The sequence below is a fragment of the Candoia aspera genome, chromosome 3, assembly GCF_035149785.1.
Source record: "Candoia aspera isolate rCanAsp1 chromosome 3, rCanAsp1.hap2, whole genome shotgun sequence".
In the NCBI taxonomy this organism is placed as follows: domain Eukaryota; kingdom Metazoa; phylum Chordata; class Lepidosauria; order Squamata; family Boidae; genus Candoia; species Candoia aspera.
Window position 1 is genome coordinate 37,744,413 of NC_086155.1, and position 24,256 is coordinate 37,768,668.

General features: G+C 36.4%; 1 protein-coding gene across 2 annotated transcripts in view; it reads right to left on the minus strand.

Annotated features, from left to right (window-relative positions):
* Positions 1 to 24,256, minus strand: part of MAGI3 (membrane associated guanylate kinase, WW and PDZ domain containing 3) — a 145,838-nt gene that overhangs the window by 24,870 nt on the left and 96,712 nt on the right. For both annotated transcript variants that reach the window (XM_063297417.1, XM_063297418.1), the window contains exons 11-16: positions 23,254 to 23,300; positions 17,867 to 18,023; positions 16,003 to 16,094; positions 13,326 to 13,518; positions 10,573 to 10,764; positions 5,488 to 5,673 (exon numbers count right to left, since the gene is read on the minus strand). In XM_063297417.1, the coding sequence (XP_063153487.1) occupies positions 5,488 to 5,673; positions 10,573 to 10,764; positions 13,326 to 13,518; positions 16,003 to 16,094; positions 17,867 to 18,023; positions 23,254 to 23,300 (867 nt within the window). The remainder of the gene's footprint in view (positions 1 to 5,487; positions 5,674 to 10,572; positions 10,765 to 13,325; positions 13,519 to 16,002; positions 16,095 to 17,866; positions 18,024 to 23,253; positions 23,301 to 24,256) is intronic.

Sequence of the window (24,256 nt, forward strand, 5' to 3'; positions counted from 1 at the left end):
TCTTCATCCCCTATAAGGTTACAAACATTTACTCTTCATCCCATATCCCATCTCTTATCTATAAACAAATCCATGAAGCATCATCTTTTCAGTCCTGTTGTCAGCAGAAAATCCATAAAGGGTTGCCAGAAGTAACAATATATCCTGTTTTAACCTTGATCAAACAAACCAACTTTATATTCCTTCCTTTTACTTCTAACAGTTTTAATTTCTAGTTCATTCAAATCTTGTCATAGGATTTGATTTCTCTTCATTTCCTCTTTGTCCCATCACACAGAGTCCTTCAAGGCTTTAACAAGCCTCATTGTAAATCCAATAGGAAAAAATTGTCCAGGTCACTCTCTTGGTTTGTCATTTGTATTTCCCTTTTAAATTTTAAAACGTCATCCAGTTTCTTTTATAGATCCAGTGAAACATCTTTTTCTAAGTCATCCTCTTGGCCTGTCAGTTGTAAACCCACTTTTGATGCCAACTCTATCTTGTCAGATAAAATTTGTTCTACATCTGTCACTTCTTCAGTAACATCTTTTGGACATAGTCTATCCATAGAAGCAGACATCATTACTGACATTGTTGATATTGTGGCTACTAATTTCTGACTCCATTCTTCAAAAGTCTTCATTTTTTTCATTGTTATAACATTTTGCAACATTTTACAGGCTTGTAATTCCTTTGCCTAAAAACTTTAGTCTCCCCTAGTGTCCAGTTTTTGAAATCATGAAATTGCTTATCTCTGCTATATCTTGTAAAAACCAAAACAAAATATATTTCCCACAAGAAGCTATTTGTTCTTTATAATTCCAAAATCTTATTATAAAAGTTTCAATATTCTAATTTTGTCTGGATCCTTAGTCTGTTTATAACTTTCTAAGAACAAAATCTTATTTAGCTTTTTGCTATTTAATTGAAATTCTTTAAATTTTGTTCAGGATTGAAGGCAGACTCACCCAGCATTTTCAAATTTGTCATTCTGAAGGTGTCTAATAGCTTAGAAGTAGTTAATGAACACTTTCCAGAAGTGATTAGAAAGTGAGGTTTGTGAAATAAGTGTCCCTTAAAAGTCTCCGTGGCGGTTGCGAGCAAGATGGCTAATCCCGTTGTCTCTCAGTACTCAAACCGCGGAAAACTGCTGTCCTGCAGTCTCCTCATAAGCAGCCGCCATCTGGAGCACATGTGAATCTCCCATCCTCTCCTTATCCAGAGAGGTTCAAGGGTTCCTTGGTCTTTGCCATGGTTATCAGCTCTGCTTTCGCAGAGCCGTTTTCAGTTCACCATACCTCCCTGGAAGTCCCTATTAAGCAGAGTTTTAGGCAGACTATTAAGAGTATCAAAACTGTGTAGTAGTTCTATTACCAAAACTATCTGAAAAAGTATTCACTAAAAGTATTCACCTCTGACCCAAACACAACACATATTGATCAGCTGGAAATACAACCATTCTTATAAAGCAAATGTTTTCTAAAATATAAACTGCTTCTGCTATTTAGAGAACAACAAAGCATGATGTAACAAAAAGATCTCAGTCTAGCCAAAAGCCTTTAAGGGCATGTTTAATGAAAAATTCAGAGCTGAGTAATAAATTTTGGAAGAAGTAAAAGAGCTTGCAGAGATTTTCTTCTGGTGACACTAGGAAAACAGAGTTAATGCTTTTGTAATATATAAAATCATTCACGTTTACAAGTTTCGAATCATACATATTACTATTTCTCAAGGCAGATTATTAGTTTAGATTCAGTTTCCCACCCACATAAAGCTCTGTAAAGTTCAGTACAGAACTATCAGTATGGCATCGCTAGAAGAACTTTCTTTCTGCTAAAAAATGTCAATATTTTCTTCTGGTTTAAATTCAGAGTTTCAATTACTAATGATAGGTAAGAAAAAGCTATGTGTCCATTGCATTTCTTTCTCTACCATTCATCTTCCTTTCTCTTCCTTTTTATTCTTGACAAGACTGGGGCTGACAAGCTTCTGTTTCATATAAAATGTTAGCAGAATGCTTACTGAAGAATGATGCATAATTTGCTTTTCCTTTACATTAGAGAGACTGTTAAAAATTTTAAAAAGCTTAAACTTACTAGTTTTTGCAATTCTGAATGCTGAATGAGGAAGTATTTTATAGAAGATTTAGAAGGTTTCTAATTTAAAAGACTCCTAGTAGCAAGAACACAATAGAAAAAAATAATGGTATAAAAGTTATGTCTGGATTCAGCTTAATAAATTATTATTATTATTATTATTTTACTGTTTGAATATGTGCTGTTCATCCATATTGCAATTGCATTTCACCTGATTGTTAAACATAACTGCTGAATATAAAGTAGCAGAACTAAAAACCATTAAATTACCATATTTATTCAAAAGGAAGATGACCTTGAATTTGAACTATTCCTTTCCCAGGAAAAAAATGATAAAAACAGACAAAACTTGCACAACACCATTGCCCTGCCTAATTGATCTAAGATTGCCAACTCCAAACTGGAAACTCCCCCTCAATAGTTTGCTTCCTGGTGAAGTTGATGATGCTGGTTGGGACCCGTAAATTCCTTCATAGCTCAGTGGCTTCTGTCTGTACATTAAGAGTTGGTTCCTTCTAGGTTTCTCTCCTGAGTGAATGTCATTTTCAGGGATTGCAGAGTAGTCCCTTCTCAGTTGCAGTCCCCCCTCTTTACCTAGAAAAGCATTCCCCTGGAGAACTGAGGGCCCCTACCCTCATCAATTTTCAGAAAGCTATTGAGATCTGGGGTTTCTTGTCTGCTTTTGGTCTTCGATCCCTCCTGCAGGTGGGGATGTTGTAGGGGTTTGGGGTTTGGTTGTTAGCGATGTCTGAAGTGTTTTTATATATATACTGTATGTACATTATTTTTATGCTACTCAGAATCAATTTTTGATTAGAGTGGCATATAAGCTCAGCAAATAAATAAGCATATACTTATGCACATATAAAAATTAGCTGCCTATAAAATAAGGGGCCCATCAAGCTCCGTATACAAACTATTCACTCTTACATGCAGCTGTACACATATATTCTCCTATCTCCTTCCAGAATCATCAGCAAAAAAGCACATAAATAAAATGGTGATATGGTATATGGAATAAGTTCCTGAATTGGAAAGTAAAGAAAAAAGAAATGGGAGAACAAAATTGGATGCAAATGAGAGCCAGTTTGGTATAGTGGTTAAGGCAACAAGCTAGAAACCAGGAGGCCACAAATTCTAGTCCTGCCTTAGGCAGAAAGCCAGCTGGGTAAGTTTGGGCCAGTCATTTTCTTTCAGCCCTAGGAAGAAGGCAATCGCAAACCACTTTGGAAATTGCAGGCAAGAAAACTGAAGGGACTAGTCCAGGCAGTCACCAGGAATCAAGATGATTCAATGGCAAAGATGGATGGATGGACAGTTGATAGTTAGATAGGCATTACAAAGAGATCTCACATTTATTTGGCAAATAACCCCTTCCAAGCAATGGCTCATTCTGAAGTTAATTTTTAAAGGAATCCACCAGCAGAAATTTCTGCAGTCGTTACCATTCACCTGTTCACTTCCTTTAAACAGTTTCTTCAGCCTTCTCAGCCAATGTAAATAAGACCCTCTCGATTCACTGGTAATTTCAGAAAAAAAACACCTTATCTTCCTATCAGGTAAATAGGGCAACTCACAGAAAGTCATTATCTGAATCAAAAGACACCTGTTTAATCAGTTTCTATTTTGTAATCTTTTTTTTCCCTCCACATTATGGTCTGCCTTTTGCCTTTCACTTGGTGGTAATTCAGGAAACAGACATTTGAGTAAACCTCTAAGCTTTTCCAAGTTGGTACTAATAGGAAATGAAATTATTTGAAGTAGCAGCAATTCAAACCCAGGGACAAAATAAACCAGAATATTCACATTTCATTTTTTTTTACTGTAGCCATTTCTTTCACTTTAAAATATAAATAAAAAGGTTAAAAACTTAAAATCCTTAAAATGACTGGTATAAAAAACTTCCAAGCTTCACCAAGTAGCAAATAAATTATTTAATATTCTATATCATAGGATGCAACATGTTAAAATGTATGTTAAAGATGAAATTGGAAAAATGAATTTTTGGCATAATTATTATTCCAAAAGGTAGAAACCACCCTCCTGACAAACTAATCATAGCAAGCATAATTACACACCCAGGCAGCAGTGTTGAAAAGCATTCTAGTACACTGAATTTGGAAACAGTTTCTCTTTAAATGAATGATTTTTACATATTTATACTGAATTATGTGTGTAGGGAACAATTCTTGTAGAGGGCTTCTGGATTTATAAAAATTGTCATTTTAATACTCAAATTGCTTAGTTGAACATTTTATGTCAGCCTAGAATGCTGAAAGAAACACATCAAGAAGCTAAATGTGGCGGTGGCAGATCCCCTCTTACCAAATACCTACAACCTGAGGTTGGGAGAAATGAAAGGCATAGCATGCTCCTTGAAGCTACTATTTATATCTAACAGTGCCCTCTGACTAAAAGTAGCTTCTGAAGGAAAAAGTTGATATTTATTTGGGCTAGAGGTGGTTGGGGAAGAGGCAATGGCATTGTCTAGTTCCACACTCATTAATACTTGTCTCTTTATCTGAAGCAAAGGCAAGAATTTCTGATGAGAGATTCTTTATATTCAAACTATAAAATGTCCCAAAAAGAAAGGCTCTCTATAATCGTCTCTCTCCTAACTTCATGACAATGGTAGAACTTAGCAGAGGATCTGCAATGAACAACAGTAAAAAAGTCCTGGGAGCACATACTGTATGTGATAAAATATAACTGTTTAGGTAACTACGCCCCATACTGTGAAAACTTTGTAAGTAGCATCCACTATCTCAAACTGGGCCTGAAAAGGTCTAACTAGCAGAATCAACCACTGAAATATGGCCTAATTTATAGCTGCCCTAGTGAAGTAATTTAACAGACATTTCCAAGAACCTTTCAGAAGCAGCCCCTGTATAATGCCTAAAGTAAGGATTAATAATTAGTGCCAGAGAATAAACACTTCACTGTTCAAACGAATTTACTGAGAAATGGTATTGAATTACAGTTGACTGGCCCTCATCTAGTTTATTAATGGCTTCAGACTATTATTCAACATCTCTACATCCCACCTGATGAACCAAGAACAGAAACAGAGCTTTTACTGTTTCAATCTAAATTTTCAAACCACTTCACTCAATAGTTTCTTATACATCTTCAAGAGCATGGGGGAATAATACAGAATTTTGTAGGACTCCATAAATGCCATAGAGCCAAGTAGAAACCCCTTAAATACCATGTTCTACAACTGACTGTCCAGATAGGAATGAGCTACTGGAGTACAGTACCCTCAAACCTCAACTTAGCTAACATATGCAAAAATGATTTCACAACTAATACTATTGAAAGATACTGAGAGACCCAGATTGCCACCATGTGGCAGATATAAACAGATGCAACTTCAGTGAACAGCAGCACAACAGTAATGACCATTCCTTACCTTCTTCAGCAATAACAGTGAGTGTGACAGTATTCCCTGCATCTTTGATCAGCTGCACAATAGTTTCATGTGACATTTCTATGATTGACTGTCCATTCACTGCAGAAATTCTATCTCCTACTTTCAGTTTTCCACAATGATCAGCTGGACTCCCATCAATAACACGTCCAATCTTATGAGGAATCACTAGGAAATGAACAAAGTAATATTCTCTATCACACATTAGCAGAAACTTTTATTATCATTTATGCAAGTCATTGCACAATTACAGAGGAATGTCACCAGATCCATAATTTGATATTAATATTTATAGTCTGGTTTATTTGTATTTAAAAATTATTTTGGTTTTATACTGGCTAAAATCTTTCTCAAAGACTTCTAGAATTATGGTTTTGTAAAGATGCTGAGACTAGTGTAAGAGATTTTTAGCTCCATCCCACAGTAATAAAAATCCTAGGATTTCCTTGGGGGAAAGAAAAGTATTAAATTAAATTAAATCTGTATTGAAGATATGCAGAAGCTCTGAGAAAACGTTTAGGAGAATGTTGCAACACACCCCCACCTTCCCATAGGAAAAGCTCCAACATATTTGAATATTTAAATAAAAATACTAATAATGAAAAAAAGTATTATCAGAGCTTCTGAATACCAACACTAGTCCTATAACATTAATGTCTTCATGGAGATAATAGAAAAATAAGAGCAATTTTAAGATAAGATGCTGAACAAGTAATCACTAAGCAAAAAAGTGATCCTGGGAGATATGTAATATTCTTTAGCAACTACCTTTAACTGAACTAGTCACTTGATCATTACTATTTTGAATAGCTTTCACTAACTTTCAGTCTACTTCCAAGATAATTTCAAGTTAATGTCTGCATTTAACACCATAATTAAAATTAACAAAAATAACTGTAGACTTGTCAGACTTGCATAATGTTACATGCTACTTGAAGAGTTGCTAAGTAGTCTAGTAGCACTTTAAGTGTCAATTTTTTCATTTTATTTCAGTGTAATTACAACAAGGCTCTTCATGTCCTTGTTCATATAAAATCCACACCTCTAAGCAAGGCTAGGCATATTGACAATTGTTATGAATCTATCACCATTAATGCCTTTCTTTAAAGAATAAAACAATTAAGTCCTAATGCAATTTATGCCTATCTACTTAAAGACAAAGAATATGTTAGGGAAACATAACTCATTCTTCCTATGCATTATTACAGTGTATAGGCCACTACACCCATACAAGACTCTGCACACAAGACACTGCACTTACGGATAGGTCCTGCAATGATTTCATTCCCAAGATACTAAGTGTTAACCAATACTTCATGACAGCTTTTTTTACAGATACTGTTAATGTATCAGGTGACATGTTTCACATAAAAAATTCACCAAGAATCATCCCAGTTTACATGCTACCTGGAAGCATAAACTGCTTTAGATAGATCCTGCTGTCTATTTCTCAACCATACTTCACAGGAAGGAAAAAGCTGAGCTAGAGATTGCAAAGCCAAACCATGTTCTAGCTTTTATCTTCATCTTTTTCTTCATTTTAGTTTAACAAAATCTAATTTGTGACTATAAATCCAAAACTGATCTATGACAATGGAAGCATTACAGAATTCAAAATTACAACAGATTAGACAACAACATGAAACAGTGCACCTACCTGAAACTGTGAAAAGAGATTCAAATGTTAAATGTACTGAAGTAAATGATGACTCTAAAATGTTCCACGAAGCCTATGACTGTTTTCATTCTTATGATGCTGACAAAAGTATCAATTAATTACCACAACTTTTGTTATTTTTAGATGCAGTGTAATACAGAATTCCTTTTGTTTAATGAGTGATGCAATATCTCACACTAGTTAGTCACGCCAAACTGTCTGAGGAACATTTGTCTGGTCTTTAAGAAGGACTAAACTGTGTTTTACATTATTCACAAGATTGCACAGGAAAGCATGGCTTAGTTGTTAACAATAACTTCCTGTCTAAGCATGACTAGACAGTAGGGATATGCAAAGCATTCTGAGCATGAATCTTCAATGCATTTGGGCATCTATGTCTGTGTGTGTTCCAGACAGAACTGTTAAGGGAGAGACAGTGGGAAAAAACCAAGGACATTGGTGGAATGGTTAAGGACAGACAGGGAAAGGAAAGTGCTAAAAAGATTGGAGGGGGGAATTGGTCAGCTGGTTGGATATGCTGTGTTTAAAGCAAAGGATACTGACAGTGGTAACCCACAGGGTGGTATGAGGAAAGGAAAGCACAGAGGAGGTTAGAAAGAGAAAAGTCTGATGTAACCCTAATCATCCCTTAAGACCCTTCCAAATATTTTTTTTTCATCTGAAACTTGGAATAAATTGCGTGAGCCACCTAGAGCCATGTATGTGAGATGGGCAGCTATATAAATTGAATGAATGAATGAATAAATCTGGATTTTGATTCTGCCAAAAAGCAACTCACATGGAATGATTCAGCTGAACTTCCAAAACAACTCATTTTCCATTTCATGTATACTCATACTAGGCACCTTGATAATTGAAATGAGTTTTTTTAATGTAGGATACAAGATGCATTTATAACTAAAAAGATTCAGAAGACTGCTCCCTAACAACATTTTACAAAATGTAAATAAAAAAAAATTATGAGCTTAAATAAATATACCAAATGAAATCTATATTTTGTTCCTATTTTAAAAGCAGATCTAACAAAACCAATAATCTGTGGAACATACTGTAGAACCTACCCTAATACGATCTCAAAAGATGCCTTATTCATACTGTACAGTGGGAAAAATCTAATTATGAGATGCCTAGAAGAACAGAAGCTGAGATTCCATTTTCAAATATATTCTTGTTGAACAAGAAATAAGCAATTATTTTAATTGTTTTGGAACAATAAGGTTGTTAGGAAAAAAAAGTGGATTGATGAGTGACCAGAAAATGTCAGCATAGTGGACTCTTTGTTTTTTCTTAGAAATAAAAAAAAAATCTACATGCTGTAGGACTGTAGTCAGAAATACCCAATTCTTCAGTAAATTTAATGTTAGCTCTATTATATTCCAACTAAAGGATTCAAATATAAAAGGGTTTCTGGAGACTCCAACATGGCTAAGTTTCCTGAAAAAAGACATGGGTTAAATGCTAAACAACTTTTTTTTAAAGGAAGTATTTCAATAATAATAATTCAACTAGCACTTGGGGGTGGGGAAGTATTTTTCATTTATGCAATGGTATGTAACTAAAGGCATCCTGCCCAAGCAAGAAGACACTTAGCTTGCATAAATACGGCCTTGCCAATGTCTTCTGATTTACCCATTCTGCTAGAGTTCCTCAGTGCCAATCCTATTGGAACCTTTGATGTTAAAAGAGAATTTCTACAAAATGATGTACCGTTGGTATTTAACACCTGTTAAGTTATCAAAAATGTTTAAAGGGGTATCAAATGTTTGTTGGAAACGTTCTCATGGTGAAGGAACTTATTATTATCTTTGGTGGACCTGTGAGAAGGCTAAGAAATTCTGGGACCAAATATGTGTTACGATTCAAAAGATTCTTAAAGTGGATATACAGCGGAAACCAGAACTATTCCTCCTGGCTTTGATGGATATAGAGCTTGAGAAGCAGCATGGGGTTTTGTTTCTACAGTATATACGATAACAGCAGCAAGACTTTTATATGCTCAAAGATGGAAAGATCCACAAATTCCTACAATGGAAGAATGGATGGTTAAATTAATGGAACTGGTACAAATGGCTAAGCATTGATAAGAGAAAATATCATGATTGGATTTATTTCTATTTGGAAATCGCTTTTGGATTATTTGCTTGTACTAGAAAAAAATGAAGTTTTGATTTTGAGTTTTGATGATTAAATGGTTTGACTTAAATTTACTAACGTTAAAAATAATGTTCCTAAATGTTTAATTAATGCTAAGAGAGTACATTTGTATAATATGCATTTATATCTGCTGGAGAAGGTTGCAAGTCACTTTCTACGTTTTCTATCTATTTCTGCAGTTTTACAGTTTATCTTTTTCTTTAGCTTTGTATTCTATCTTTTCTGTATTCTATCTTTTGTATTTAATTATACTTTGAAAATCAGTAAAGTTTAATAATAATAAAAAAGGAACCTTCGACATTCAGGGCTAAGGAGTCAGGAAAGCCGTACTATGTAAATATACTTCTATTCCTTGAAAATAGCCCAATTATTTATATTCCATCTAACTACACAAGATTTTAAGAAGTACAAGATCACATAAAAATAGTCAAAGCTACCTGTTATTCCCTTAATCAACCAGAATATGAAGCCAACATCTATAGTTGGTTTCAAATTTGAGTAACAAGCCAGGGTTAAAATCAAATTTAATAGGAATCTTTTCCTTGTTAGTTCCTTATTTTTTTTAATCTGTGCAATCGTGTCCAATTCTCAGAGACTGGACACAATTGAACAGACTAAAGCCCCTGCAGTTTTCTTGGCAAGGTTTTTCAGAAGTGGTTTGCCATTGCCTGCTTCCTAGGGCTGAGAGAGTGACTGGCCCAAGGTCACCCAACTGGCTCACTCCTACTTAGTTTAACCATATATATAACGTGGAGGAGACTAGGAGAGCAATCAAATGTGCATAAGCTTGCTACTTATAAACAATAAGACAGAATTATTAGCAAGACTCATTTAATGTTATATCTGAATTTGGTTAACTTCAAAGACAGCCTCAAACAAAGCATGTTGCAATAGCAGTTTTAGATGCTCCCAAAATATGGTGACAGACACCATAGGCCACTATTATCCTCTCCCTGTTACCCCAGCATGATAATAGCACTACCTGACACCACTACTATACAAAACACATTTATTATTATGCCCGAGAAAGAAGTAGCATTTCAAATATTGAGGATGGCTATGCTTCAAAAGAATAAAACTGAATGAAGTTTTCAGATATAGAAAAATATCTAAGTTTTTGAAAGAAAGCCCTCTTAAAAACCTGGGTATTATTTGTTCAAAAGTTTGCACAGTGAAAACAAACAACTCTAATTGAACTACTATAATGAGCAAAGCTGTCATCTCATCATACTTACCACCACGTGGTGGTTTATTCTTTGAGGTAAGGATCACAAAACCAAATCCTTCATTCTCCTTCCGTTGCAGCACTACATCGTAGGCTTCTGGGAACCGTTTATTGATTATGTCTTCTCGGTTGAGTCTAGGGGAACCACTCTGGGAGATGAAAGGAACTTCAGAAGTTATTTCTTCTTCTGGTTGTTTATCAGCTAGAAATACCATAAACAGAAATGAATCAGCAAAAATGTTGACCAAAGCCAACATATTACTGACATTAATCTGACATGTGCAGAGCACTCAAAATATAGACTGATTTCAGAGATGTAATAAACAACACATGTATTCAATTTTCTTCAAAATGAATTAACAAACATGTTATGCCAAGTTTAGCAATAGAAATAGCCTTTTCTAAACTGCTGCATACACTTTAACCCCGTTTTCAATGCAAGGATTACCAACAGATTATTTGAAGACTACTGTTATTAATCTGAAAACTCATTAAACCTTGAGGGCCAAAAATCCATAAAGTGTTTCTATTTAAAAAAAAAAAAGATCATGATTTGTTTCCCTAACGAAAAAGGAGGGTTATTGCAAATACAATAAACCTCCTTATAATAAAGTCTTCCATTTTCCCTCAAACTCTTTCATTGGAAATTTCACATTGAGTCCTACCACACCCATGGAATACCTGCATCTGCTGGAAGACAAGTGAACCTGCCTGGGTATTTGCATGGTAGATATAGCAAACTAACACTCTGTCCCTTAAACCCTTGGATGGCTAGGTTTTTATTTTCCCTATGCAGGGCTGGTTGGAATGTATGTTATAGTGAGTTTGACAATTATTCCCATTTCCTCCAAGGTCACATTATTCTCCTCACAGAGCAGGAACTGGAGGACAATGACAATTAATTAGCCATGCCAAAATCCTGCTACAGGTAGTCCTTGGTTAACAACCACTCATTCAGCGACCGTTTGAAGTTATGTCGGTGCTGAATGAGTGGTTGTTAACCAAGGACTACCTTGGACTGGCCCTCGAAGTTCTGGCCATCCCAGTACCCCTGCAGTCACATGATTGTGATCTTGTACTGTGCTTGTACAAACATATAAGTATGAATTATAAAAAATGCTCTATTTATTACTTAATTTTTTAAAATTTTAATAGAGCATTTTTCCCCAAAGAAACAGAAGACAAGTGGAAGTGCCCAGTACTTTTCATTTCTTTACTGCTTATGTATCCATCAGAAAACCCTGGAATCTATTAACAGCTTCTACATTTTTGGATTACAGAAGGAATGACCAGATTGATCCTTTTAATAACTCAACTGCTGGATAACAAACAATAAAGAAAGAAATGACTCATGTTTACAGATTACACAGTTTGATCTTGCAGATAAAGTTTTCTGTACAGTGGCTGACAATTTATCCCACAGTGGAAACCTTTTTTAAAATACAAGCTGGCACTCAACTGCAGCAGTGTAATTCCAACTCCAGCCGGCCCAGTAAACCATAGCCCCAGCTCTGTGTGGTAACTATTTAAGCATGGGCATGTTTGCTTCTATGGAATATTTTGAGCTTGCTGACTTATACTGTATTCAATTCAATGTGATCAATTTTATATATGGATTTAAAAAATGGTTTTTATAGCAAATATATATTCCCCTTCTGTTATAATAGTTCAGGGCAGTTATAAAAATACTATTAAAACTATTACCACAGAGAAGGCAGAATTAATAATTAAAATAAAATCAGAATGTGCAAAATGGCTCATACATGAACTATCCCATGAAGAAAACAGCTGGTCTGGGGTAGTTTGTGTCTGAACTGAAATATGCATGTTTGGACTGGTTACAGAACAAAATTGTGCCATTTTGCTTTGGATACAGATTGAAACGTAAGTGTTCTGGGCAAAAATGTTTTGGTGGGAGAGGGAGGAATATGAATAAGCCAAGGACACCTGTGGTTTCAGGAGCTGAGGGGAGACAGGGGAGGGAGAGAAAAGAAAGTGCTAAGTTGACAGGTGGGCAGGCTGGCTTGTGCGACATCCTGAGTTTGCACATCAACATCTGAGTAGCAACAAGGAAGGAAGAGAAATGAAGACACTGGGAAGATGGAATGCGAATGGGATAAACTGTATAATGTATCTCTGAGGAAAGGAGAGGATGGCAATGTGACCCAGCCTTACCCTATTTGCCTCATAAAAACATTCAGGGATACCTGCAGGTTTTGTTTTGCCCAAAACGAGGAACGAAAAAGTTCTACATCCTAAAGACCAACACTGGGAATAAGTAATAATGAACATACTTCACGTCCTAACAGTCAGAAATCACGCTGAGACGAGGAGTAGGTCTCTCGTGTTTATTACTGCTACATTAAACAGAATCCTAACAAACTGAAGAAGTGTGGGAAAAACCCAGACAGATAAACCCCAAAAGTCAAGGCGGGTCTGATCTGTGTCTCTTTGAATGGCTGCTTAATTCCTCAGTACTACGCATGTGTTTTCCCCCCTGGATAGGGGCCCCCTCCTGCTCGCCATCAGTACTCATGACACTTCATGCTCTACCGTATCACATTTCTTTTGAAAGCTTTGTATAGTGCTACCATGTGGTATTGTCATTTTTCTTCTTCACATCTCTCATGTAATGTTGCTGGTAACATGAACAGACAAAAGCAGTGAGGGATATGGTACTATATGTTTGCACCAATCCCTGCCATAATACAAAGCAGTACCAAGTAAAACAGGTAGGCTTAATTAATAAGACATGGCACATACCACCAAAGTAGATTTTCCTGCGAACAGTCAGCAACACCTGCCCATTTCGTGCAGCACTTGTCATTAAATCCAGAACTTGCTTATGTGATTTCCCTTTCACTGGGATTCCATCAATGCATACAAGCTCATCAGCAGCACGGAGTCTACCATCTTTCTCTGCTGCTCCCAGTGGGATGATTGCTCCAATGTAGATCTAGAGCAATATGAGATAATTATAGACTCTAACACAAAATAAGGAAAACAGGTCTGAGCTATGTCTGAGTTGGTCAGAATTCCACATTCCATTATGCTTAAAAGTATAGGTACTCATGATCAGTTGTAACTTGAACTGAAGGTGTACAAATAAAGTAAATATTCAAATAAATAAATAAATATGTAATTTATAGATCTATGTCTTGGACTTTAGAAGAGCCTCTGCACCAAAAATCCAACAAATTCCTTCTAACGGTGATCTGTTTGTAAACATGTGACATCAGTAGATCACCTGTTAGGTTAGTTAGACATCAGTAATTAGAAAATACTGTACATATTATCATCTAAGTTGAATTTAAAATGTGATAATGATCTGTGAAAAAAAGTGTCTCATCTGTCTCTTATTTTTTTAATTAAAAAATAAAAATGAAAATAGCATATTGCAATCCAAGATACCAACCTCTAATATCACGTGTATTTGCAGGAACATGTTTGGGCAAAGTTCTCATTAGGGAGTGTCAGAGGGACTAGTCTGTGCTGTGGTAAATGAGAGTTTTGAGATTGCTATGGCAGTTATATTATGAATAAACAAGTCTTCCATGGCAGCCATTTTGTGAGGGTGCCCATCAGATGATCTTAAAACCTCAAATATACCTCTGGTTCAGAAACAAGTGTATGGAATCTGTAATCCACAAGGGGTTGTTAGATTCCATCTCCTCAATCCTAGCCAATATGAGCAATTAACAAGAAAGAGAAGAGTTGTAGTCCAACATTCCAAATCCACATGTTTGCCATCCTCAATCTGCAGGAGATTTTGTGCAAATCCTTTCTAGCCCATTATTATCACTATGTAAAATTCTTGGAAAATGTAGTGGATAAATCTAAATCAAACCACCCTTTCTGCATTAGGAGACTTTTATTATACTGCATAATGGTCATGTGGAATATTCTGTGAATACCCCTGAGCTTTTCAAAGCAATCTTTCCCATTGCAGCATCTTCCACACATTGCAAAACAGTATTTGAGAGTCAGGGAACATTCTGGAGCCATAAACTCTGTGAACATGCTTTGGGAATAAACTACCTCAATTCCTCTCACATTCACCCACACTTGAAATTAGTTCTATTCATATATCAAGCTCAATGGATACTGGTCCTAATATAGAAAACAGGCCAGCAATACAGCCAATCCTTATTTAGTAACTGTCTCATTTAGTGACTATTCGAAGTTATAACAGTGCTAAAAACAACTTAGTGACCAGTCCTCACATTTACAGCCTGACTGCTCAAAAAACAACTTAGTGACCGATCCTCGCATTTACAACCTTTGCAGCATTTCTATGCTCTTTTTTTCACTTTCTTATTAACCCCATACCAAGATGTCCTCAAAGAGAGAGAGACCCACACCCTCCTACTCTTGGCCTCCCTGCACTCACACGGATCCACAGCCTCCTTCCCTCGGCCTCCCTATGCTTGCATGGACCCACACCCTCTTTCCCTTGGCATCGCTGCACTCACACAGACCCATGCCCTTCTTCCCTCAGCCTTCCTGTGCTTGCGCCACACACTAGCACCCCTCTCCCTCAACTCGCATGCAGCCTGCACCAAGCCTCCCAAGGTCTCTCCCATCCCCCTGTAGCACCCCCACATTCCTTACCTGGGACTCCCACTGCTTCTTTCTTAACAACTCGTGCGTCTTGGGGTTACAATGGCAACTGGGACTCCCTGGATTGCCATTTACTAAGCAATGCAGTCATGTGACATCATGCTTTATCACAGCATCACTTAGCGGCAGCAATCCCAGTCCCAACTGCTGTCATAACCGGAGGACTACAACTGCAGTTGAAATGCTTCTAGTAATATAAACTGGCAGTTCAAGTCATACTATGATACCTCATCATGGCAGGAATTGTTCCTGGGAAGGATGAGCAAAGAGTGCAAGGATTGTACAACAAGAGTAAGTATTCCAAAAAGGTCATCCCAGCTGCCCAGTTAAAGCATATATTGGGCAACAGTGATATAGGAAGATATTGGAGGCACATAATCACTTAGTGACAATGGCAAAGTCATTATTACATACTGTGTGGGAGGATGCAATCTTAAAGCATGCTTGCATTCTATGAAAAAAAACCACGTGGGTAGACAAGATTAAGTGACTGACAATATAGTGCCAGATAAGACCGGATGGCACTCAACATGCTACTGAGGAAAGGTGAGGATCTCTTGGAGTATTAATGGTGTTTATCATGCAGCTAGATTAAACCCTTCAAGACATCTAGCTGCTGATGTTCCCATGCAGGAAAAGAAAGTCTGAAGCTGCAAAAACAAAATTACAATGGAAGCATGGAATATAAGAAGCATCACCTGAAGAGTCAGGTTGTGGGCAGATCATTCTGGAGAAGACCTATCTATGTGTTTGCTAAGACAGACATTGACTTGATGGCACATAATCAATTCAAATATAAAGTAATGAATACTTGACTTACTGACTGATCTGGACCATCTCCTCCAAGAACCCGGAAACCAAATCCAGATTCTTGCTTTCGAAGGAACACATCTAAATCCTTTGTGTTTGGAGCTAGTAAAAATGGATGGGAAAGGTATGTGTTAACAAAGGATTGTCATTTGCTTGGCCATTTAAAAACAGTGTACACAAAAATTAAAACTAAATGTTATTCACTTAGAAGCAAATTACTTTCTAAAGAAAGTAAATAACTTAGCTGACACACCTGCATGATTAAATCAAGAGTTAGAACAATTAACACTCCAGCTGCAAAGCACAAATGTTTGACAAAATTCCGCTTCTCTGAACAAGTAGAATTTTTTAAATAAACAAGATGTTTTTTGGTCTCTAGAACAGCTCAGTTTTAGTGGTTTCAAACTACCAAAAATACTTTTCTAAATCCATATAAAAATTAAAAAAAATCAAAATCTAATATAACATCTGTAACAAACAGCTTGAAATATGTTTATTCTTAAGTCCCATTTAGTTGTTATTTACCCCTCAGACTGGGCCTTGGGCTTATCTGCTCCTTTTTATCTTGGCCCATCCTAAGGTCCCACCCTCAGTTCTGTTACTCTCCATCTAGTCCTCTGTGACTAGATGGAGAGGGAAAGAAGAATATATGAGACCAGCTCCCAATCCTTTTAATGAAACCAGTTGAAATAACAGTCCTTCAGAGAATAAACTATAGTAAGATAGATCAAAGGAAAGATGTAATTTAAACCAATACATATACAGTATATACTGGCTTGCAGACATCTGCAAATAAATTGAATGAATGAATGGATGGATGGATGAATATGTTACAAATGATGCACCCTTTCACAACATATATTTGATTAACCTTGTTATACCATGACTAGCAAACCTCTTGATAGTTTAAAATAGAAGTACAAGGTTAGCAAGTCATGGTGTTTAGGCATTCCAAAAGTTTAGAAAATAAAATTTAACTGTTTAGCAATCTAAGCAATCCCCAGGCAAATCTTGCCAACAGTTTCACTAAGTTTTCTGACAAGAACTCACAAAACACAAACCTTAGAACACCTTTTTCAAAGTTTTCCCACTTAACCCAATTAACTAGTTCCCAAGCAACTCTTAGTTAACAAGTAAACAAAAGAAAACTTATTCAACACTCCTCTAGATAATTTGGTTGGGTAAAGTAGTGTCTTTTCGGTTGTGATACCCTGATTGTGTAATACTCTAGTACTTTGCTAAGTAAACTTATTATCGAATTTTAGAAGGAAGGTTTCACTTAGTTATTGGTACTATTGAATTTTACACTTTTAAAATTCTTTTTGCAGGCATACAGGGACACTGCAAAGGTTGTAAATGTGGGCATTATTCACAAAGTTATTTTTTCAGCACTATTGGAACTTTTCTTGGAAGTGTTACATTCTAAAAAAAATATATTTCAATTTTATGGGCAGGGAAGGATTAAAAATGAATGTTTGGAGAAATAACTCCTGAGATTAACACAGTTTAGATTGAGAAGACTGTCTAACTTCACTTAATATTTTTTTATTCACAATACATCTGCATTTGAGCCTTAATAGATAGTACTTTGAAGACGTCCAGTACATTGAAGATAGTCTCAAAGCAGTCAGTTTCAACATAATATATTTCAGAAGCTTGAAGGAGATTACAGTATATTCTGACAGAATGATACTATGTTCCAGCTGGGAAATATGTATGCTATGGATTAGTAAAATTAAAGCCACTTCTTTTAGGGGTGAGCTTGACAATGCAGAAATCAGAAAGCATTTCCTCAAACCAAACCAAACCAAACCAAACCAAACCAAACCAAACCAAACCCTGGAGCAGCAAGTAACTCAAGTCTATGTACTCACGTTTATCTTCAAACAAAGTTTTAGATTTCAGATAGACTTCAGAAGGGTCAAGCTTTGGAGAAGACGACTTCACAGAAGTAGGTGGAAAAGGCATTGGATGCGGAACAGATTCACTGATGGCCTCTAGGCTTCCTGAATTTTCCTGCTTATTTATTTTCTGAAATACATAAGATTCATATAAAATATGTTGCAAAAATGAATATTAACTGCCTAAAGTAAATAGAAAGATGCACAACTAAAATATTCTTCAATAAACACTTTTCCTTTTTTAGTGAGATTTGAACATCTCCTGAATGTTCAAGTATTGCATCTTTAGTTTTCTTATGTTCCTGCTTTGAAACTTTAAGTATGAATAATTAAATCACCCATGTTAAAATGAGGCATTTCAGGACAGGTGATTCCTGTGGGCCTGGAATATCTCAATCTCACAGGTCATAAACTCCAACAGATTTAATTTAATTAGTTTTCTAAAAATGTAATCACACAGATGAATTCTTTCCATATACCTCTATTGCAATCAGATAAAACTATGTACCAATATATAGAGTTCATAATTATGCACAGGACAAGAGTGAGAAATCTACAGTATGAACAGGTTTTAGGCTCGTCTATCAAAATATTTCCATGCCCCTATTTTGGCATTTCATGTAATTTTTATTTCATTCATGAACATATTTTGATTGGCAGGGCCCAGGAACGGAGCCTTCTCTGCCGTTGCCCCTGCCCTATGGAACACCCTTCCCCCAGAGGTGAGGCAGGCCCCCACTCTCCTGGCCTTCCAGAAAGGGGTGAAGACCTGGCTCTGCCATCTCACGTGAGGCGTGAGGAGGGGGTAACCAACCCTGGGGGTGGTTAGCACCCTGAAGATGCTCCCGTAAATTAAGAACTTTTTAACTTCTATGTCCTGGATTATATTTTTTTTAAGAATATTGTTTTATTGTATTTTAACTTATATTTCAACTGTATTGTATTTATTCTTGCTTTATTGTAAACCTCCCAGAGTCACTCTTTGAGTGAGAAGGGAGGTGACTAAATTTGAAATATAAATAAATAAAAATAAAAATTATTTTTCCTCTATTTGAGGCATCTTATGCAATTTTTCCTCTATTTGAGGCATCTTATGTAATGGAGATTGTATGCAAGCAAGGATATGAAGGGAGGTTGCAATCTGTCATGATCAACCTTCCTTTCAGGTGGCATTCTGTAAATCATGTAATCCAGGATTTAAGACCAGGGGAAAGTACTGACAATGTGTATTATAGAGACACATACAGTGATCTAGCTGAGGAGGCAGGGGAGAGTGTTGTCTGCAAGGTCTGGCCACTAGGTTACAACAGACTGTTACTGGAGAGCAAAGGGGTAAAACAATCCAGCTGACAATTTGCCAGCTTTGAATATACAGAGGTGCACCTGCATGGCCAGGATACTAAAAGGATATTGTTAGTGTACCCTCCCTCCATTTTCTGAGCTAGGATTACCTCAAGCATTGCACTGAATTACCCTAAACTTCATGTCCTGAGGCTTAGGAGAAACTCAGGATTTCATGTCTTCCCAAAACATCACAGAACTGCCTCAACAGGTAACTGTTGTCCCTCTTGGGGGAGATGGGCGGTAACAAAATTTGAATAATAAATAATAAAAATAATAAATAAAATAAACTAGCCTCATTTACATACAGCAGGGCCCATACTGGATTTGGTATTCATTTTGGGTGGAACTGTACTGAAAGTGGAAGAGCTCTGTTTTATTCCAGTGTCCTAGACAAATCATATCAGTGTGTGGTCGGTTTTAGTTTGGTGACTAGTACTAACCTCTACACTGGCAGATGACTAGTTAAAATGGTAAGGCCCAGGTACGTGATGGATCTGGATCATTTGGTGTGTTTTCTTTCTCATCTGTTGGTAATACTATTGAAATCTTAGCTGACCAGTGAAATACAGAAATGGCCATAACATATCTTGTTATCTTAGATTCTTTCCAGCCTGTACCTCTTGAAAGATGTGGACAGGGTTCTCAAACTTTGTCCTTTTTGGCTTGTTGAACTGGCCAAAATAGTATTTGTTCTAAGGGAGATAATCAGTTTCCTTACAAGTGAGATGTGTTTTGCCCCAGCCCCTGCCTAGAGGAGGTAGTTTTTCATCTCAAAGTTCTGTGCAATTAAAAATATAATTTTAAATTATAAAATTTAAAGGGGTTTGGGCAAAACACATCTCACTTGTAAGGAAGCTCTGATTATCTAACATTCAATTTCTGGGAAAGGTGACCTAGAACTTGGTGGCTTTTCAGCTCCAAACACATTTGGATGACACTAATAATTTGGACTCATTACAGTCAGGGTTTTGGCTAGAATACGATATAGAGACAGTTGGATTGCTTTGGTGGATGCTAGGTGGCGAAGTGTGATTCTGCTAATACTTCTTAGACTAGCCTTTTTCAACCTTTTGACCCTGGAGGAACCTTTGAAATATTTTTCAGGCCTCGGGGAACCCCTGCATATTCAGTCTCAAATATAGGCCAGAAGTTACAAAATTATTACATTTGTTCATGTGAGTAGATCAATAGGTACCGCTTCAGCGGGAAGGTAACGGCGTTCCGAGTCGTCATGCTGGCCACATGACCCGGAAGTGTCTATGACAACGCCGGCTCTAAGGCTTAGAAACGGAGATGAGCACCGCCCCCTAGAGTCGGATTCGACTGGACTTTACGTCAAGGGAAACCTTTACCTTTAGATCTGCATATATGCATTAACAGTGTTCTTAAACTAAAAATAAAGAATGAAACTTACCTCTTTAATGCAAAGTTGTCTGAATTTGAAATAATGTTTTAAAATAAATTGTGATCTCTCAGGGAACCCCTAGTGACCACTTGCCAAACCTTAGGGTTCCATGGAACCCTGGTTAAAAAACCTTGTCTTAGACCATCTGCTAGGACTGGACCTTAAGTTCACTGTCTTGAAGTGGTTCTGCTGTTTCTTGTTGGATTATGGTTCTAAAGTGGTGGTAGGTCTTACTGTTCAACCCATAGGCTAATGTATCCTATAGGCTATCTTTTCCACCATAATTTTCAACATCTACATGAAATCACTGGCTGTGTTATCTGATGATCTGGAGTCCCATTAGTGTGGGAATGACACGCACCACAACTGCTCCTTCCTATTTAACTCTAGGAAAGCAAATAGTACCATTAAATGTTGCCCAAGTTTGATAATGAGCTGGATGAGGGAGAACAAAATAAAATTAAATCCAGACAAGATGGAACTGCTGTTATATAGGAATCTATACCTGGTGACTAACATTTACCCTGTATTGGACAAGCTGAATTCCCTCTGAAAGCTCAAGTACGCTATCTGGGAATGTTCCTTGATTTTCAGCAGTCACTGGATTTGCAGGTAACAGCTTTGATAAGAAGTACCTTTGAACCATTATATCTAAGGTGCCAGCTATAACCCTTCCTAAGCTTACTGAAATTGGCAGCAGGTATTCATGCATAGGTTATGTATTTATATGCAGTCTTGACTACTGCAAAACACTCAGCATAGGTCTAACCTTGAAACTGGAACTTACAACTGGCACAATATAAAGCATCTCGGCTGATGTTCAGTGCAATGTACAATGAGCACATGATGATCTGAACTGATTGCCAACTGCTTACCAGGCACAATTTAAGATTTTTTATATTAAACTTTGAAGCACTATCAGTGTCAGGACTCCCTCCTACTCTTCCTGGACAAGCTGGTAGCCAGCTTGTCCAAGCACAGCAAAAAAGAAAGCCTGGGTCCTGTGAGAAGTTGCTCCCACTCTGTCTAGGTAAGTCAGCTGCTAGCTTGTCCAAGCAAAGCTTGACAAAAGAGGAAAGCCTGAACGCATAGCTGGATTGCTGTCATTTATTATATACAGCTGGCACAATTTATTCCCATTCTGCCTGGACAAATGGGCATTCCGAAGCAAAGCCTAGAGTGTGATTTGATTGCTTACACCTGAAAATCTGGACTGCTGACAGTACTCACTTCTGCTCTGTCTTGACAACCAAGTAGCTGGCTTGTCCAAACAAAGCCCAGAGGAGTTTGGACTCCAGATTTGCATGTGCAAACCTCATGGCATGTTCACCCAAAGCCGAATCACTCTCAAAATTTGTTCCTACTCTTTCTGGAGAACCTGACAGCAAAGTCAGGATCTTCTATTTCTATAAAGAGCAACACTGATCCAAAATAAACATGTAATGAGAAATGGGAATAGCTGTTTCAAACTGAAAACCTAGATTTCCAGAATAACATAAAACTAAACAAGCTCATCCTTCTCATTTAAAAACATGGTTTTCAGTTTGATGGCTTTACAAACTGAAAATTTTTATAAAAATCTTTTCACTGAAATTGCAAGGTTTTGTTGTTTTATTTCATGTACAGATTAAACTTTAATTATTAAAGTAATTAGTATAATTATTTCTTGCCCAGTCCTAGCTCCAAAGTAATTGTTAGTTTAATTCATGGAAGTGGTTTCAAACAAATTCATTTAACATTTTAGGGGGAATAAGCATCAAATAGTTTGAGAAATCTGACTTAAATAAAGGAATTCAAGCTGGGAAAATAGTGCATAGGCAGGGTTTTTCATTGTATAGTTATCTTAGGATGCAGATTTATATTTTAATAGTGCATCCAGAAAAAAAAATAGGAGTAACAGTATTTTGTGTTTATATCCCTTACACCTAAATCCCATAACTCATAATGAATCTTGAAAACAAATGTTTTGACCACAAGTCAGCTATTTTAAGCTTAGTTCCTTTCTGACACAGTTTGCTTGGTACAAACTTCCTGACATGTACTCTCTAGTTAATTCTTGTGTTGTGCTTTTTTTTTTTCCATTTCTCTTACAAAAGCATTAAATAGGAGAACAAAGAGTCATTATTTTCTTATGTAGTTTGTAGAGAAGCATTTCATTTGTTACAACTAATCAATTCAATTTTTCCTTTAATATGATACTTTTCAATATCAACAGAAGTTGATTGTCAGTACAGCCAATAAATAAAACTTCTGCTGATAACCTTGACCTCAGAAGGTGAACAAACTGAAGAGCAGTTTTTGTAATTCAGATAAAAAGATTTAATACTAAGAGATTCTTCAAAAATGGAAGATGTTACTTCATCCAAAATTAAGCAGCCAGTAGCAAATTTGCAATTATTGAATGACTTAATATTTACAATGGTTTTTCATCACAAAATGAAGAAGTCAGAGTTGTTTTTCCTCAACATCCTTCCGTAACTGTCAGATAGATCAAAATTTATGTTTAGAAAAGAATGTCTAGAAAGCCCTAATAAAATAATTCAACAAGAGCCTCTGCAGATTTTCCACAGGTAGGAATGTACAAATTACATACACTTTTATCAATACTCACATTATCACTATTGACAACATTGGGAGTTTTTGTAGGTGAGGAAGGTCCTAAAATAGAAAATAAATATCAATATAATCCACCAGACTATTCCTATTCTATGTTTTAAGGTTACGCAGTACTTTGCATTTAGGGATAAAGCTATTTTGGAGTACATGTGTGCTTTCAGTAACACTCAGCATATTTTTAAAACAGTCTTTTTTTCCCATAATCATGCCAATAGTTGCTACATCTGCACCCACATATACACAGAAGGACCTTTTTCTTTCAAATCCATAGCATTGCACAGAGCTATCCTGTATATCAAAACAAGTGAGTTAAGAGCTCTTTACACTGACAGTCTTGTCTAAATATCCACATATTCACTTGGCAGCTCATCAAGAATCCAAGATTTTTGGAGACAGGAACCTCCAGAACCAGAAATATCTTCACTGCAGATCTTAGATCCACCAAAGTTTTTCAACTGTTAAGCAACAGTAAAAGTCCTTCCAAGCAGTGAGAAAGACCTTTGTTTCTTACTAAACATTACTAATACACAATTCTTTTTCCCAAGTTCCCTGTGCACATCACAAAATGAATGGGAGGGAACTAATGCAAACATAATGACCAAGTCAAACCAGTATTTGAAATCTTCTGTTCTTGTTATTTTCACCACCACAGTCCAAAAAGGGAATTTCAATGATAGATTATGTTTCTTGAAAAAGTTTTGCAGAATATTAAATAAATTACTATGTTATCTGCACTGGTATACTCATCCATATATAATATGTTCTGAGGCTGATTTTTAAAAAAAAATTATAATTAGAAAAATCTGTGCTAATCATTATTTTTATTACAAAAAGCCCTCACTATGACTAAAATTAAAAAGATTTATGACTTGTCCACTAAACGTAGCACCAAGCTAAAATTCTAAGAAGATATGGCTTACCTGGCAATGTAGATTTCCCACATAAATCTGTGATAGCATGGCTTAATGGCACTTTAAGGTTAGGGACAACAATTTTTA